Below are 14815 nucleotides of genomic sequence, written 5' to 3' on the forward strand. Positions count from 1 at the left end.
CGTCCACCAGGCCCTTACTCTCAGTTTTTGGATCAGTTGTCAGACTTCTTATCTGATTTGGTGATAAATACTGATAAGGTTATTATAGTAGGTGATTTTAACATTAATGTTGACACAGAATGTGATAACCTTAGTGTAGCCTTTAAAACTATCCTAGATTCAATTGGTTTTGTTCAAAATGTGCATAAACCTCCTTACTCTTGGCTTCATACTTTAGACCTTGTGCTGACATATGGCATTGATTGTGAAGAATTAACAGTATTTCCTCACAACCCTGTCCTATCTGATCATTTTTTAATAACATTTGAGTTTAATGTAACTGAGTTCCCCACCCCCAAAAGAGGGTTCCATTTTAGTAGATCTTTATCGGACAATGCTGCATCAAACTTTAAAGAGTCTGTCCCCCTTTTTAATATCGTCAGTATTGCAGAAATACCCTGCAGATAGCAGCAATGTTGTTTCTTCCCATTCACAAATCGATACCTTTGCTAACAATCTGACTTCCTCATTGCGTTCTGCATTAGACAATGTAGCTCCCTTGAAAAAGAAGGTGATTATTCACAGAAAGCTGGCTCCCTGGTTTAATTCAGAGCTGCGTTCCTTGAAGCACAATGTTAGGAAATTGGAGAGAAAATGGCGCTCTACACACCAAGAGGAATCCTACTTAATCTGGAGGGACAGTCTATTGTTGTAGAGGTTTCAGTCAGGCTTCAGAGCTCATCATAGCACTGAAACAGCTCTGGTGAAGGTCACTAATGATATTCTCATGGCCTCAGATAATGGACTTGTGTCTATACTTGTCCTGTTAGATCTCAGTGCTGCATTTGATACAGTTGATCACAATATTCTCCTACAAAGACTTGAGCATACTGTAGGGATTAAGGGAAAAGCATTAGGCTGGTTTAAATCTTATCTGTCAAACAGATTCCAGTTTGTTCATGTTAATAATAAATCTTCTTCAAACTCTAGGGTCACCTGTGGAGTACCACAGGGTTCAGTCCTTGGACCAATTCTATTTACTATATATATGCTTCCGATTGGCAAAATTATCAGACAGCATGGGATTAATTTCCACTGTTATGCTGATGATACTCAGCTATATTTATCCATAAATCCTGATGAATCCAATCAGTTACTTCGACTGCAGTCATGTCTTGATGACATCAAAAGCTGGATGACTTTAAATTTCCTGCATTTAAATTCTGACATTTCCTGCATTTAAATTACGACCGAAGTTGTAATCTCAAAATATAAACTTCTTAACCAATCACTTAATCTGGATGGCATTAACTTGGCCTCTGGTAATAAAGTAAAAAATCTTGGTGTTATTTTTGTCCAAGACATGTCATTTAAATCCCATATTAAACAGGTTTCCAGAGTTTCCTTTTTTCACCTCCGGAATATCGCCAAAATTAGAAACATTCTGTCCAGGAGTGATGCTGAAAAACTAGTCCATGCATTTGTTACTTCAAGGCTGGACTATTGTAATTCTTTACTATCAGGAAGTCCACAAAATGCAGTTCAAAGCCTTCAGCTGATCCAAAATGCTGCAGCAAGAGTTCTGATGAAAATCAACCAGAGGGATCATATTTCTCCAATTTTAGCTTCCCTTCATTGGCTTCCTGTTAAATCAAGAATAGAATTTAAAATTCTTCTTCTAACGTATAAAGCCCTTAATAATCAAGCTCCATCATATATCAGAGCTCTGATTACCCCGTATGTTCCTAACAGAGCACTTCGCTCTCAGACTGCAGGTCTGCTGGTGGTTCCTAGAGTCTCTAAAAGTAGAATGGGAGGCAGATCCTTTAGCTATCAGGCTCCTCTCCTGTGGAACCAACTCCCAGTTTTGGTCCGTGAGACAGACACCCCGTCTACTTTTAAGTATAATCTTAAAACTTTCCTTTGTGACAAAGCTTCTAGTCAGAGTGGCTCATGTTATCCTGAGCTACCTCTATAGTTATGCTGCTATAGGCTTAGGCTGCTGGAGGACATCAGGGTCTATTTCTCTCTCTCTGCTGAGTTCTCCTACTGCTCTCCAATCTGCATTGTTTGTTGTTATTTCAGCTTTTACCTTTTTGTTCTCTGTCATTTTTCTCTTCATAGAAAGTACACCTGGTCTGGTGTTCTGTTAGCTGTGACATCATCAGGGGAGGCAGATCATCCTCTATTACCATCTATCATAGAAAGTACTCCTGGGTCAATGTGAGCTTCTGTGCTTTCTGTGTCTCTGCTCTGTCTTCTCTAACATAGAAAGTACTCCTGGGTCAATGTGTGCTTCTGAGCTTTCTGTGTCTCTGCTCTGTCTTCTCTAACATAGAAAGTACTCCTGGGTCAATGTGAGCTTCTGAGCTTTCTGTGTCTCTGCTCTGTCTTCTCTAAGCCCCAGTGGGTGGAGGCAGATGAGCGTTCACACTGAGCCTGGTTCTGGTTCTGCTGGAGGTTCTCCTCCCTGTTAAAGGGGAGTTTTCCTCTCCACTGTCGCTTCATGCATGCTCAGTATGAGGGATTGCTGCAAAGCCATCAACAATGCAGACGACTGTCCACTGTGGCTCTACGCTCTTTCAGGAGTGAATGCTGCTTGGAGAGACTTTGATGCAACCAACTGGTTCCCTGATATAGGAAATGTTTGACCAATCTGTATAATATGACTGAATTTGACTTTGTAAAGTGCCTTGAGATGAAATGTTTCATGAATCAGCCCTTTAATGAGAACCGTACCGTTCTCTGGTACCGACTCACTCCAGGATTCCTTTCCTGGTATCATGCAGGTTCTGTGGAGCCGCTGATTGGAGCTTTTTTTTGTTCCCAGCAGACAGGTGTGAAACAACAGGTGAGCGCTGACTGCTTCATCGCCTCACAACTTAAACCCAGAACATGAATGGACGAAACACACAACAGCAGAATAGTTTAAAACATGAGATGTCTTTATTCTAGTTTTTGGAACGTTTCACTTTCAGACACAAAAGACGCCTTAACAAGCAGGATTTAGAAAAACAAAACAAGTTTCATTTGGAAATGTCTCCTGTCTGCTTTCTTAGTTTTTGCGTGATTTTTGAAAAATGTTTCCACCTACGTCAAATATAGAAAAATGAAATGAACAGTAAAACTCTTCAGAGAAAATAAAAAGACAGAAAAATGATGCCTTTTCTTTATTTTGGGGGGAGGGAGGGCTGAAACTAAATAAAAGGAGATACTACAACTAAGAAGTGGCTCCTCCTTAGATCTGAACGCTGGGTCTGCACCCACATCCTGTTTCTGGAGGAGGAGGAGGAGGACAGCCAATCACAGTGTAGTGTCCACAAGCTCCCATGATGCCCCTCTCTCCATGGGGGACTAAGGCAGCCAAACTCAGGTCACAGTATGTTTGTACGACGGGAGGTGTTGCACCAGAAGAAAAGATCTCCATCCTGAGGTTCTGCTGCAGCCTCAGACTGAGCTGCTGGCCAGCATGGCAGCGCCTCCTCATCCTCATCGTGCGTCTTTAAGGACGAAGAGTGAAGTAACAGGAAAGCTGATGACTAGCAGCTGGTTTGAAGCTGCAGCCCAAACAGCCGTCTGGAGGCCGAATGACTCAGGGTTGCTGTAAACAAGCTGCGGCGCAGCCCTGAGGATGGAGATCTGTTCCTGGCTGACAGCAGGCTGGCCTACATCTACCGGGTTCTGGCTGCACCAGCAGCAGCTTCTACACAGAAACCCTCCAACAACACGAGCGCTGACGGGTTAATCTTTACAAACGGCTGGACTATGGCCCAGCTGGGAGGACGGAGGGAGAGAGGCGCGTCTTTAAGGGTGCTTATAAAACCGGCTGTTAACTGTTTGGGAAGCAGGAGACTTTCTATATCTGACTGACATCAAAATGTAGAAGAAACATTTCAGATACGGCTTAAAATGGGGTTCTGCGGAGCGGTTATGAGCAATAAATATCCTCCTAAATGGATTTGTTTCCCCCAGAGGCTAGAGCTAGATTTCAATGCAATCACAGTTTCAGAAACATGGACAGCCGCCATGTTTGCCATCGTTATTCAGTGGCTTTCAGGAAAAAGATATTTTTCTCAATCTAAAGACATTCAAACATGAATCTCCTGTGATTACCATGATAACCTCTCAAAAGCCCTTTACAGAACTCTAAACACAAATCATGGGAACCGCCGCTTTGACTCTTCCTCAAAATTTACTGTGGTTCCTGCTAGCTTGTTTAGCTAACAGTGTTAGCTGGACAAAAATCTCCATTTCTGTATGACACAAACCAAAAAGTGGAGGAAGTGCTATGAACGTTTTTAACAGAACATTTTGGAGCAAAATGAAGTAGACTGAAGCTCCGGCTGGTTCCCTAATTTCCAGTGTTTGTGCTAAAATAAGCTAAACTAGTTTTAAGCGGCTAAAGAAAGGTACGCAATCCTAATCCTAGTTTCTGCGGTAAAAACTCTTGATTTAGCGGTTGTTCCAGAATGAAGATGTTAATGAAGTGCTTCATTAATCCTCCAACAGAATGCGGCGCTGGTTGATTCTGGTCAGGAATGTCACAGCTTTCACTGGTGAAAACATAAAAGGACGTTTGAATATTTGGGTTCAGGGTTTCCTGTTTAGTGAAGCAGAAAGCAGTTGGCTGCTGCTTTCCTGGATGAGATGACAGGAAGTTCCTTTAACAAACACCTTAGAACTGAGGACATAAGCACCCGTCTGACAGAAGGAAGCAGGCAAACATTTTGTAGGACGTCATGAGATGTCATTAACTGGCCCGTTAAAAATCTAAGTATTTAGTGGTCATCTGTGCTCTCATTCCTCCTCGCTCCCTTCCTCAGAGGTAGTAGCCCCGCCCCAACACCCCCCCCCCCCCTCAGACCACCCAGTCCAACGGCGCCTAGCTCCCCCGACCCAGGCGTCTCCATTGGACCGTGGAACTTCTCTACTCGGCCTGAGCATCATAGTTGGCTCCACCGGCTTTCTTTAGCTCCCCGCAGAGGTATTCTTGGTCCAGTTCCTTCTGGTCGCTGATCATGAACTCCTTGGCAAAGTTCTGCAGAGAAAGGATGTCTGATTATAGAACGACTGGACCAGAACCTTCTGTGACCCAGTTTCTCCCAGAGGAACCCACAGTTCCACTTCTCCAGCGTGTCTGACCTGCATCACATCTTTGACGAGCGTCTTGTCGGTGCTGATCTTGGCCCGCTGCAGCCCGCTGATGTTCTCGCCGATCCAGGTGATCAGGATGAACTTGGACCTCTTGCTCATGCTGTCGCCCGTCGTGAATCGGACGTAAGCGAACAGACGAGCGTCATCTGAGGGAACACAACCACCGCTGAGCATTTTCCTCATGGATAAACCTCACAGACACAAGATCACTCTCACCAACACCTGCAGGTGATTCAGGTGCTACAGACTCCCTTCTATCCATAAAACACCTGTTATTATCTTCAGCTGTCACTTTCTACATGTATTAATTAATCCTTTTATTATCTTCAGCTGTCACTTTCTACATGTCGTATTAATTAATCCTGTTATTACCTTCAGCTGTTACTTTCTACATGTCGTATTAATTAATCCTGTTATTATCTTCAGCTGTCACTTTCTACATGTATTAATTAATCCTGTTATTACCTTCAGCTGTTACTTTCTACATGTCGTATTAATTAATCCTGTTATTATCTTCAGCTGTCACTTTCTACATGTCATATTAATTAATCCTGTTATTATCTTCAGCTGTCACTTTCTACATGTTGTATTAATTAATCCTGTTATTATCTTCAGCTGTCACTTTCTACATGTCGTATTAATTAATCCTTTTATTATCTTCAGCTGTCACTTTCTACATGTCGTATTAATTAATCCTGTATATTCTTCAGTGATGGTATCAAGGTGTTTGTTGTTCCTGTAATATTTTATCAGCTGGTTCTGCTGTTCTTTATATCTCTCTCTGCAGGTGTAGAAGCAGACTCAGAGGATGTTATATCACTCTCTCCATTTCCTATCCTCTTTCTCTTTCTCCTTTTCTTTTAAACATTTTAACTGTTTCTCTCCTTTTTTCCTCTTCTACCTGTTTCTGTGTCCATAGAACATGAAATAGTCCCAGAATAAAATCTAATAAAGCTTCTTGCATTTATAAATCAAGCAGAGCTCTATGGAGAAAGCAGGAAGGCTCCACTGGTGAAAGTAAAATCTGTTTGGCTCTTTTTGACATGAAGAAAATCATTAATGCTACATTAGCAGACAGGACACAGGAAATAAAAATAAGATGCATTGAAAAAAAATGTCAAAAACAATTATTAGAATGTATTATTATTGTTTTATTAATATCTTGTCTAAATAATAAAAAGGTTTTACTCTAATATGTGGGAATGTTAGCAGCAATAATCAGATATAATAACCTCAGACAGAAACTCATCCAGTCAGTCGATCGTTTGTCTGCAATTGTTCTGATCGGTTCTGATCATCTGGAAAAACCCAACGGGTCCCACTTAGAACCCAGTTACAACAGGAACCACAACCGCCACATGTTCTGGTATTTTATGATTAATGATCATTGACAAATAAAATCCTTTGTTTTTATTCGTTTATGTTAAAATGTTTCGACTGGAAGCAGAACCTTAATGGACCGGATGATATTCATCAGACGATGCAGAACCTCTCAGTACCTTTGTCCAGGAAAACCCAAAGAGCCCCAGTGTCTGATGGTACCGGTCCAATTTATCGGACAAGTATGCTTCAGTTCTGCCCGACTGAGACAGCTGGTCCTGGTTTAGAACCGGATCAGAACCAAATCCTAGAACTTTGAACTGCTCAGATCATTTCTGCAGACCTAATGGCAACGCTTCCCGTTCAGAACCACATTAATCTGACGAGTTGGACCACAGGTACCAGAACTACGCAACACTGCGGCCCGCTCCTCTTAGCAGCTCTTCAAAACAGGAAAGACAGGAGAACATGCTCTTCCTCAGGCGGGGAGCGCCGGTCCAAACGTCCCTACGGCCAGAGGCCAAACAGCTGGAACCAGAACATCCAGAACATCCGGTGTTGGACCGGCTCTGGTCCCTGTGCTGCCACAGCACGAGGTTCTGGAGAACAAACAAGGAGCGGCAGGTTCTGACCCGGACAGCTTCACGTGCCGTCCAGCAGCAGGAACCATCAGAACGCTAACAACCGGTACCGCTGACACGGCCAGGGAACCAACTGTGGTCCGGTGGGTCCGGTCAGAATGAAAACAAGGTTCCTCTGCCGGGGGACCCTCGGGCCCCGTAGGAGCCGACTGCAGCCGGGTGGGCAGCAGTCGGTTCTGGACCCGGACCTACTGGTCAGCCTTTGCCTCAGGCGGGGCGTTCAAAGCTTAATGGACCAGAACCGCCGTCAGAACGGGTCTCTCACCAGCAGCAGCAGGAACCATCAGTGCTCTAATAAACAGAACCGGTGAGTTCTGTTCAACCAGAACAAACCCAAACCCTGAGCCCGTCTCTGCAGACCTCCAGAACCTCGCGCTAAAATAAAATACTTCCTGGAACGTGTCTGCCTTTACTGAGGGACCCAGGAGCAAGCAGTGGCAGCCAGTCAGTTTAGAACCAGCAACCTTTGCAGCCAGAACCTAACGCCCGGCTCGCTGACCGGCAGACCAGCTAACGACTGATTATTAAATTATTATTATTCTTTTTATTAAAAACAGCCAAACTGGAAGTGTTCAGGTTGCAGAGGTTCAGGAATGAAGGAACTTCCTCTGATCCGGTTCCCTCGTTACGCAACAGCTCATGCTACCAGGAAGTGAGCTTAAAATTCCCAAAGTGCTGCTGAGCAAAGAGGATTTGGTAGAAACGCCACAAAAGCTGCTGTGACATCACTTCCTGCTTCTCCTGCGGCTCCTCCCACCTGCAGGGCTCTGACTGCTAAATAAGGAGACGGCGCAGAGAGCGGCGCTCTGAGCAGGAACTGGAGGCGACCCGGACGGGTTTCAACCCAGCCGCACCAGAACGGCCCACCGAGAGGAGGCTGCGGCACCGAGGAGGGGCCCGAGACGGACCACGGAACCAGAACCGACCTGGAAAGGCTGGCCGTGCAGCACAGGTGGGCCAGGAGGTTCTGCTCACCTGTGCAGGAGGTTCTGCTCACCTGTGCACAGCGCCTTGAAGTCGTCGTAGTCGGCGCCCTGTTGTGCGGGGACGATCCTGGAGCCCTCGTACTGGAACGCAGCCCTGCAGGCACAAAGCATTATGGGTCAGAACCGGGCCTGGGTTAGGGTTAGGACCAGAGACCCGCTCCAGCTGGACCGGTTCTGGTTGCTGAGAGCAGCAACCAACAGGATGAACTTAAAGACCCGGTTCACAGATAAACTTAAATTCCTTTATTTCTGGTTGGACCAGTTCTGGTACCGGCCCGGAAAGGCCTGATCAGTGCACCCCCCCATGATTCTGGCGTCACAGAGCGGTCAGCTGCATGAATACAGGACAAAAACAATTAGTTCGGGCCCACTGGGCTCCAGAACCCGGCCAGAATCCAGACCCGCCTCACTGAGGCGCATGAGGTTGCAGGTTCTGGTCCAATCAGCTGGCGCCAGAACCAGCAGGGCCCAATTCTTTGTTTCCAGTGATTCTAGATGAATGAGCAACAAAGTGCGACACAGATCATCCCGGCCTTAATTAACTGCATCGGTACCGGGTCCAGAACCGGGTCCAGAACCAGGTCCAGAACCAGGGTGGTGGGTTACCCAGCCTGAATGAAAATGTCTGACTGATTTAATGAATTAAAAACCTGATTTCTAACATCGTTCCCCGGCCGAGGAACATAGCAGCCGGTTCCGAATCTGGCCCGCTTCATCTCTCTGACCCGGTTTATTTGGTAGAAATAGTTCGGTTCTGGAATGGACTCACCAGCAGACGTCTGAGTTGTCGTCTCTGACTTGGTTATAAGCTTCTCTGCAGGCTTCTTTGTCGATCTGAGTCGCCATGGTTCAGGAGTCAGGGGGAAAGCAGCCTTAAAACGGACCGAACCGGGTCAGCACCAAACGGGTCAAACGGAGTCTAGGCGGAGCGGTTGATGGTGCGCATCCGAGGGGAGGCTGCAGCTAGCAGGAGCAGACTCTGCAGGGAACTGGCTGCATTTCCTGGATGGTTCCTCTTTAAGGGCGGTGGTGCTGCTGGTCGACCAGCTGCGGCTCTCCACCAGGCAGCACGCGCGCACCTCCTCCTTCCGGCCGCCGCGCGGCGCTGACGCGCGTCAAGCTGTGCGGTGGCGCAAAAACAGCTTCCGGTGGAGACTCTTCAAAGTAAAATGCAGAGCTGAGGGATCGCGAGGAGAAACTGGCAGATTCAGTCTCACCTGTCTTAACTATATAATTACATAAATAAGACTTTTGATTATTTTATGATAAAAAGCTGCTGTACATTTTTAATAATTTCTGGGATGTTTTCCCCAGGAAAACGTCAACGGCAATTTAAAGAAGGAAGAAAAATGTTCATCTTGAAAACCCTAAAATAATGTTTCCCTTAAACTGCAAAACGTCCCTGAATCCTATGATATGGTTGTGTAATAAGCCGCTAAGAGGACGTCCATTAATGCATCCCTGAAGGTCACACTGCAGCAACATCTCTGACTTTTAGGGAATATCCCCTACAGCTTCCCACAGGCTCCAAGTGGAAACAAATCTTCAGGATACCTTTCCAGAAGGTTTTCTGTGAAGGCTGAAGTTAACTTTGAGCCTTTAACGCTGACGTCATTATGTGACAGAAACATGGACGATGGAGTCAGATCCGGGCCTACAGGCTTCTGGACATCAGCTACAAAGAGACGCTCTCTGCTCTCCAGACATTTTCACTGGTTTCCATGAGGAGGTTGTGCTGATATGTCACGCAAAGGATTATGGGATACATTAAGGGCTCTTAGCGCCAGTAAGGGACATCGCTATGTTCCTAGGCTAAACTAGCCGTGGAAGGAAGCTTACAGGCTCCTTTTCTACCTCCTTCCTTACTGATTGCTCTATCAGTCAGCAATGATCATGGCGACCGCAGACACTTCTGCTGTGGCTAAAGAATCCTTCGTCTATAAAGGTGTTTGGATGCAGTCCGTACTTGAATGTTCCCAAAAGGTCACACTGAAACCTTCAGGGATCATTCCCTGAGGTTCTCTGGAAGTCGCATTATAAAACCTGAACCTCCAGTGTGTGAATTTTTTATGTTCTGAGAAAGTTCCCCGATACGCTAACAGATCAGGAACTTCAAGGTTTGTTAGATTCATGTTTGATCAAATTTGGAAATTCAATTTATCCAAAATCAAATCTGGTGAACTGAGGTGGAGCAGCAGCACAACCGCCACTAAATGACTAAATAAAAGTTCAGAGCATTCTGACTGTCTGTCATGCATGGAAAACATCATATGCATGTAAAACATATCATATGCATTGAAAACAAATAATATGCATGTAAAACATATAATATGCACGTAAAACATATCATATGAATATGTAAAACATATTGTATGCATGTAAAACATATCATATGCATGTAAAAAATATCGTATGCATGTAAAAAATATATACATGTAAAACATATCATACGAATGTAAAACATATCATGCATGTAAAACGTATCATATGCAGATAAAACATATGATATGCATGTAAAACGTTTCATATGCATGTAAATCATATCATATGAATACGTAAAACATATTGTACACATGTAAAACATATCATATGCATGTAAAACGTATCATATGCATGTAAAACAAATCACATGCATGTAAAACATATCATATGCATGTAAAACGTATCATATGTATGTAAAACATATCATATGAATATGTAAAACGTCATATGCATGGGAAGCATATCATATGTATGTAAAACATATCATATGAATATGTAAAACATATTGTACGCATGTAAAACATATCATATGCATGTAAAACGTGTCATATGCATGTTAAACATATATGCATGTAAAACGTATCACATGCATTGAAAACAAGTAATATGCATGTAAAACATATCATATGAATATGTAAAACATATTGTATGCATGTAAAACATATCATATGCATGTAAAACGTATCATATGAATATGTAAAACATATTGTATGCATGTAAAACATATCATATGCATGTAAAACAAATCACATGCATGTAAAACATATCATATGCATGTAAAACGTATCATATGCATGTAACACAAATCACATGCATGTAAAACATATCATATGAATATGTAAAACATATTGTATACATGTAAAACATACAATATGCACCTAAAACATATCATATGCATGTAAAACGTGTCATATGCATGTTAAACATATATGCATGTAAAACGTATCACATGCATTGAAAACAAGTAATATGCATGTAAAACATATCATATGAATATGTAAAACATATTGTATGCATGTAAAACATATCATATGCATGTAAAACGTATCATATGAATATGTAAAACATATTGTATGCATGTAAAACATATCATATGCATCTAAAACAAATCACATGCATGTAAAACGTATCATATGCATATAAAACATATTGTATGCATGTAAACATATCATATGCATGTAAAACAAATCACATGCATGTAAAACATATCATATGCATGTAAAACGTATCATATGCATGTAACACAAATCACATGCATGTAAAACATATCATATGAATATGTAAAACATATTGTATACATGTAAAACATACAATATGCACCTAAAACATATCATATGCATGTAAAACGTGTCATATGCATGTATCACATGCATTGAAAACAAGTAATATGCATGTAAAACATATCATATGAATATGTAAAACATATTGTATTCAATTCAATTCAATTCAATTCAATTCAATTTTATTTATATAGCGCCAAATCATGAAACATGTCATCTCAAGGCACTTTACAAAGTCAAGTTCAATCATATTATACAGATTGGGTCAGATTATACAGATTGGTCAAAAATTTCCTATATAAGGAAACCAGTTGATTGCATCAAAGTCCCGACAAGCAGCATTCACTCCTGGGGAACCGTAGAGCCACAGGAAGAGTCATCTGCATTGTACATGGCTTTGCTGCAATCCCTCATACTGAGCAAGCATGAAGCGACAGTGGGAAGAAAAACCACCCATTAACGGGAAAAAAAACCTCTGGCAGAACCGGGCTCAGTATGAACGGTCATCTGCCTCGACCGACTGGGGTTACAGAAGACAGAACAGAGACACAACAAGAGAAACAAAAAAGCACAGAAGCACACATTGATCTAGTAATCTGTTCTACATTAGATGGTAGTAGCAGGTGAGCCGTCTTCTCTGGATGATGTCACAGTTAACAGAACGCCAGACCAGGTGTACCTACTATGAAGAGAAAAGAGAGAGAACAGAAAGTTAAAGCAGAAATGACAACACATAATGCATAATTGAAGAACAGTAGAACTCAATATAGTGAGAAAATTAGATCCTGATATACTCCAGTAACCTAAGCCTATAGCAGTAAAACTATAAAGGTAGCTGAGAGTAACATGAGTCACTAGTTATAATTTTTGTCAAAAAGAAAAGTTTTAAGCCTAGTCTTAAAAGTAGACAGGGTGTCTGCCTCACGGACCAAAACTGGGAGTTGGTTCCACAGGAGAGGAGCCTGATAGCTAAAGGATCTGCCTCCCATTCTACTTTTAGAGACTCTAGGAACCACCAGCAGACCTGCAGTCTGAGAGCGAAGTGCTCTGTTAGGAACATACGGGGTAATCAGAGCTCTGATATATGATGGAGCTTGATTATTAAGGGCTTTATACGTTAGAAGAAGAATTTTAAATTCTATTCTTGATTTAACAGGAAGCCAATGAAGGGAAGCTAAAATTGGAGAAATATGATCCCTCTTGTTGATTTTCATCAGAACTCTTGCTGCAGCATTTTGGATCAGCTGAAGGCTTTGAACTGCATTTTGTGGACTTCCTGATAGTAAAGAATTACAATAGTCCAGCCTTGAAGTAACAAATGCATGGACCAGTTTTTCAGCATCACTCCTGGACAGAATGTTTCTAATTTTGGCGATATTCCGGAGGTGAAAAAAGGAAACTCTGGAAACCTGTTTAATATGGGATTTAAATGACATGTCTTGGTCAAAAATAACACCAAGATTTTTTACTTTATTACCAGAGGCCAGGTTAATGCCACCCAGATTAAGTGATTGGTTAAGAAGTTTATTTTTTGAGGACTCTGGCCCAAAGATTAAAACTTCGGTCTTGTCAGAATTTAGATGCAGGAAATTTAAAGTCATCCAGCTTTTGATGTCATCAAGACATGACTGCAGTCGAAGTAATTGTATGCATGTAAAACATATCATATGCATGTAAAACGTATCATATGAATATGTAAAACATATTGTATGCATGTAAAACATATCATATGCATGTAAAACAAATCACATGCATGTAAAACATATCATATGAATATGTAAAACATATTGTATGCATGTAAAACATATCATATGCATGTAAAACGTATCATATGCATATAAAACATATTGTATGCATGTAAAACATATCATATGCATGTAAAACAAATCACATGCATGTAAAACATGTCATATGCATATAAAACAAATCACATGCATGTAAAACATATCATATGCATGTAAAACAAATCACATGCATGTAAAACATATCATATGAATTTGTAAAACATATTGTATGCATGTAAAACATATCATATGCATGTAAAACATATCACATGCATGTAAAAATATTGTATGCATGCAAAACATATCATATGCATGTAAAACATATCACATGCATGTAAAACATATCATATGAATATAAAACATATAATATGCATGTAAAAAATATCGTATGCATGTAAAAAATATATACATGTAAAACATATCATACGAATGTAAAACATATCATATGCATGTAAAACGTATCATATGCATGTAAAACAAATCACATGCATGTAAAACGTATCATATGTATGTAAAACATATCATATGAATATGTAAAACATATTGTACGCATGTAAAACATATCACATGCATTGAAAACAAATTGTATGCATGTAAAACAAATCACATGCATGTAAAACATATCGTATGCATGTAAAACGTCATATGCATGGGAAACATATATGCATGTAAAACATATCACATGCATGTAAAACAAATCATATGCATGTAAAACATATAATATGTATGTAAAACATATCATATGAATATGTAAAACATATTGTACGCATGTAAAACATATCATATGCATGTAAAACGTATCATATGCATATAAAACATATTGTATGCATGTAAACATATCATATGCATGTAAAACAAATCACATGCATGTAAAACATATCATATGCATGTAAAACGTATCATATGCATGTAACACAAATCAAATGCATGTAAAACATATCATATGAATATGTAAAACATATTGTATACATGTAAAACATACAATATGTACGTAAAACATATCATATGAATATGTAAAACATATTGTATGCATGTAAAACATAGCATATGCATGTAAAACATATCATATGCATGTAAAACGTATCACATGCATGTAAAACATATCACATGCATGTAAAAATATTGTATGCATGCAAAACATATCATATGCATGTAAAACATATCACATGCATGTAAAACATATCATATGCATGTAAAACATATCACATGCATGTAAAAATATCGTATGCATGTAAAAAAACATATCATATGCATGTAAAACATATCACATGCATGTAAAACATATCATATGCATGTAAAACATATCACATGCATGTAAAACGTTTCATATGCATGTAAATCATATCACATGCATGTAAAACATATATGCATGTAAAACATATCACATGCATGTAAAAATATTGTATGCA

At 40.9% G+C, this 14815-nt stretch overlaps 1 protein-coding gene across 1 annotated transcript; it reads right to left on the reverse strand.

Moving 5' to 3' along the window:
• Positions 1 to 2903: 2903 nt before the first annotated feature.
• On the reverse strand, positions 2904 to 9162 carry cotl1 (coactosin-like F-actin binding protein 1). Its single transcript, XM_036127173.1, has 4 exons — positions 8850 to 9162; positions 8092 to 8174; positions 5122 to 5279; positions 2904 to 5017 (listed from the first exon to the last, which is right to left on the reverse strand). Exons 1-4 carry the CDS (start codon positions 8924 to 8926, stop codon positions 4907 to 4909), a joined length of 429 nt encoding a protein of 142 aa, XP_035983066.1. The 5' UTR covers positions 8927 to 9162; the 3' UTR covers positions 2904 to 4906.
• Between the last annotated feature and the right edge of the window lie 5653 nt (positions 9163 to 14815).

This window comes from Fundulus heteroclitus, chromosome 2 (genome assembly GCF_011125445.2).
Source record: "Fundulus heteroclitus isolate FHET01 chromosome 2, MU-UCD_Fhet_4.1, whole genome shotgun sequence".
NCBI classification, from domain to species: domain Eukaryota; kingdom Metazoa; phylum Chordata; class Actinopteri; order Cyprinodontiformes; family Fundulidae; genus Fundulus; species Fundulus heteroclitus.

What these genes read in the sequence shown, in the direction of transcription:
- cotl1 (XM_036127173.1), bottom strand. Translation starts at nt 8,926, where the DNA reads ATGGCGACTCAGATCGACAAAGAAGCCTGCAGAGAAGCTTATAACCAA. An exon ending in GACAACTCAGACGTCTGCTG is followed by an intron (nt 8,175 to 8,849) that starts GTGAGTCCATTC and finishes TTGTGCCTGCAG; the next exon opens with GGCTGCGTTCCAGTACGAGG. An exon ending in TCGTCAAAGATGTGATGCAG is followed by an intron (nt 5,018 to 5,121) that starts GTCAGACACGCT and finishes CTTTCTCTGCAG; the next exon opens with AACTTTGCCAAGGAGTTCAT.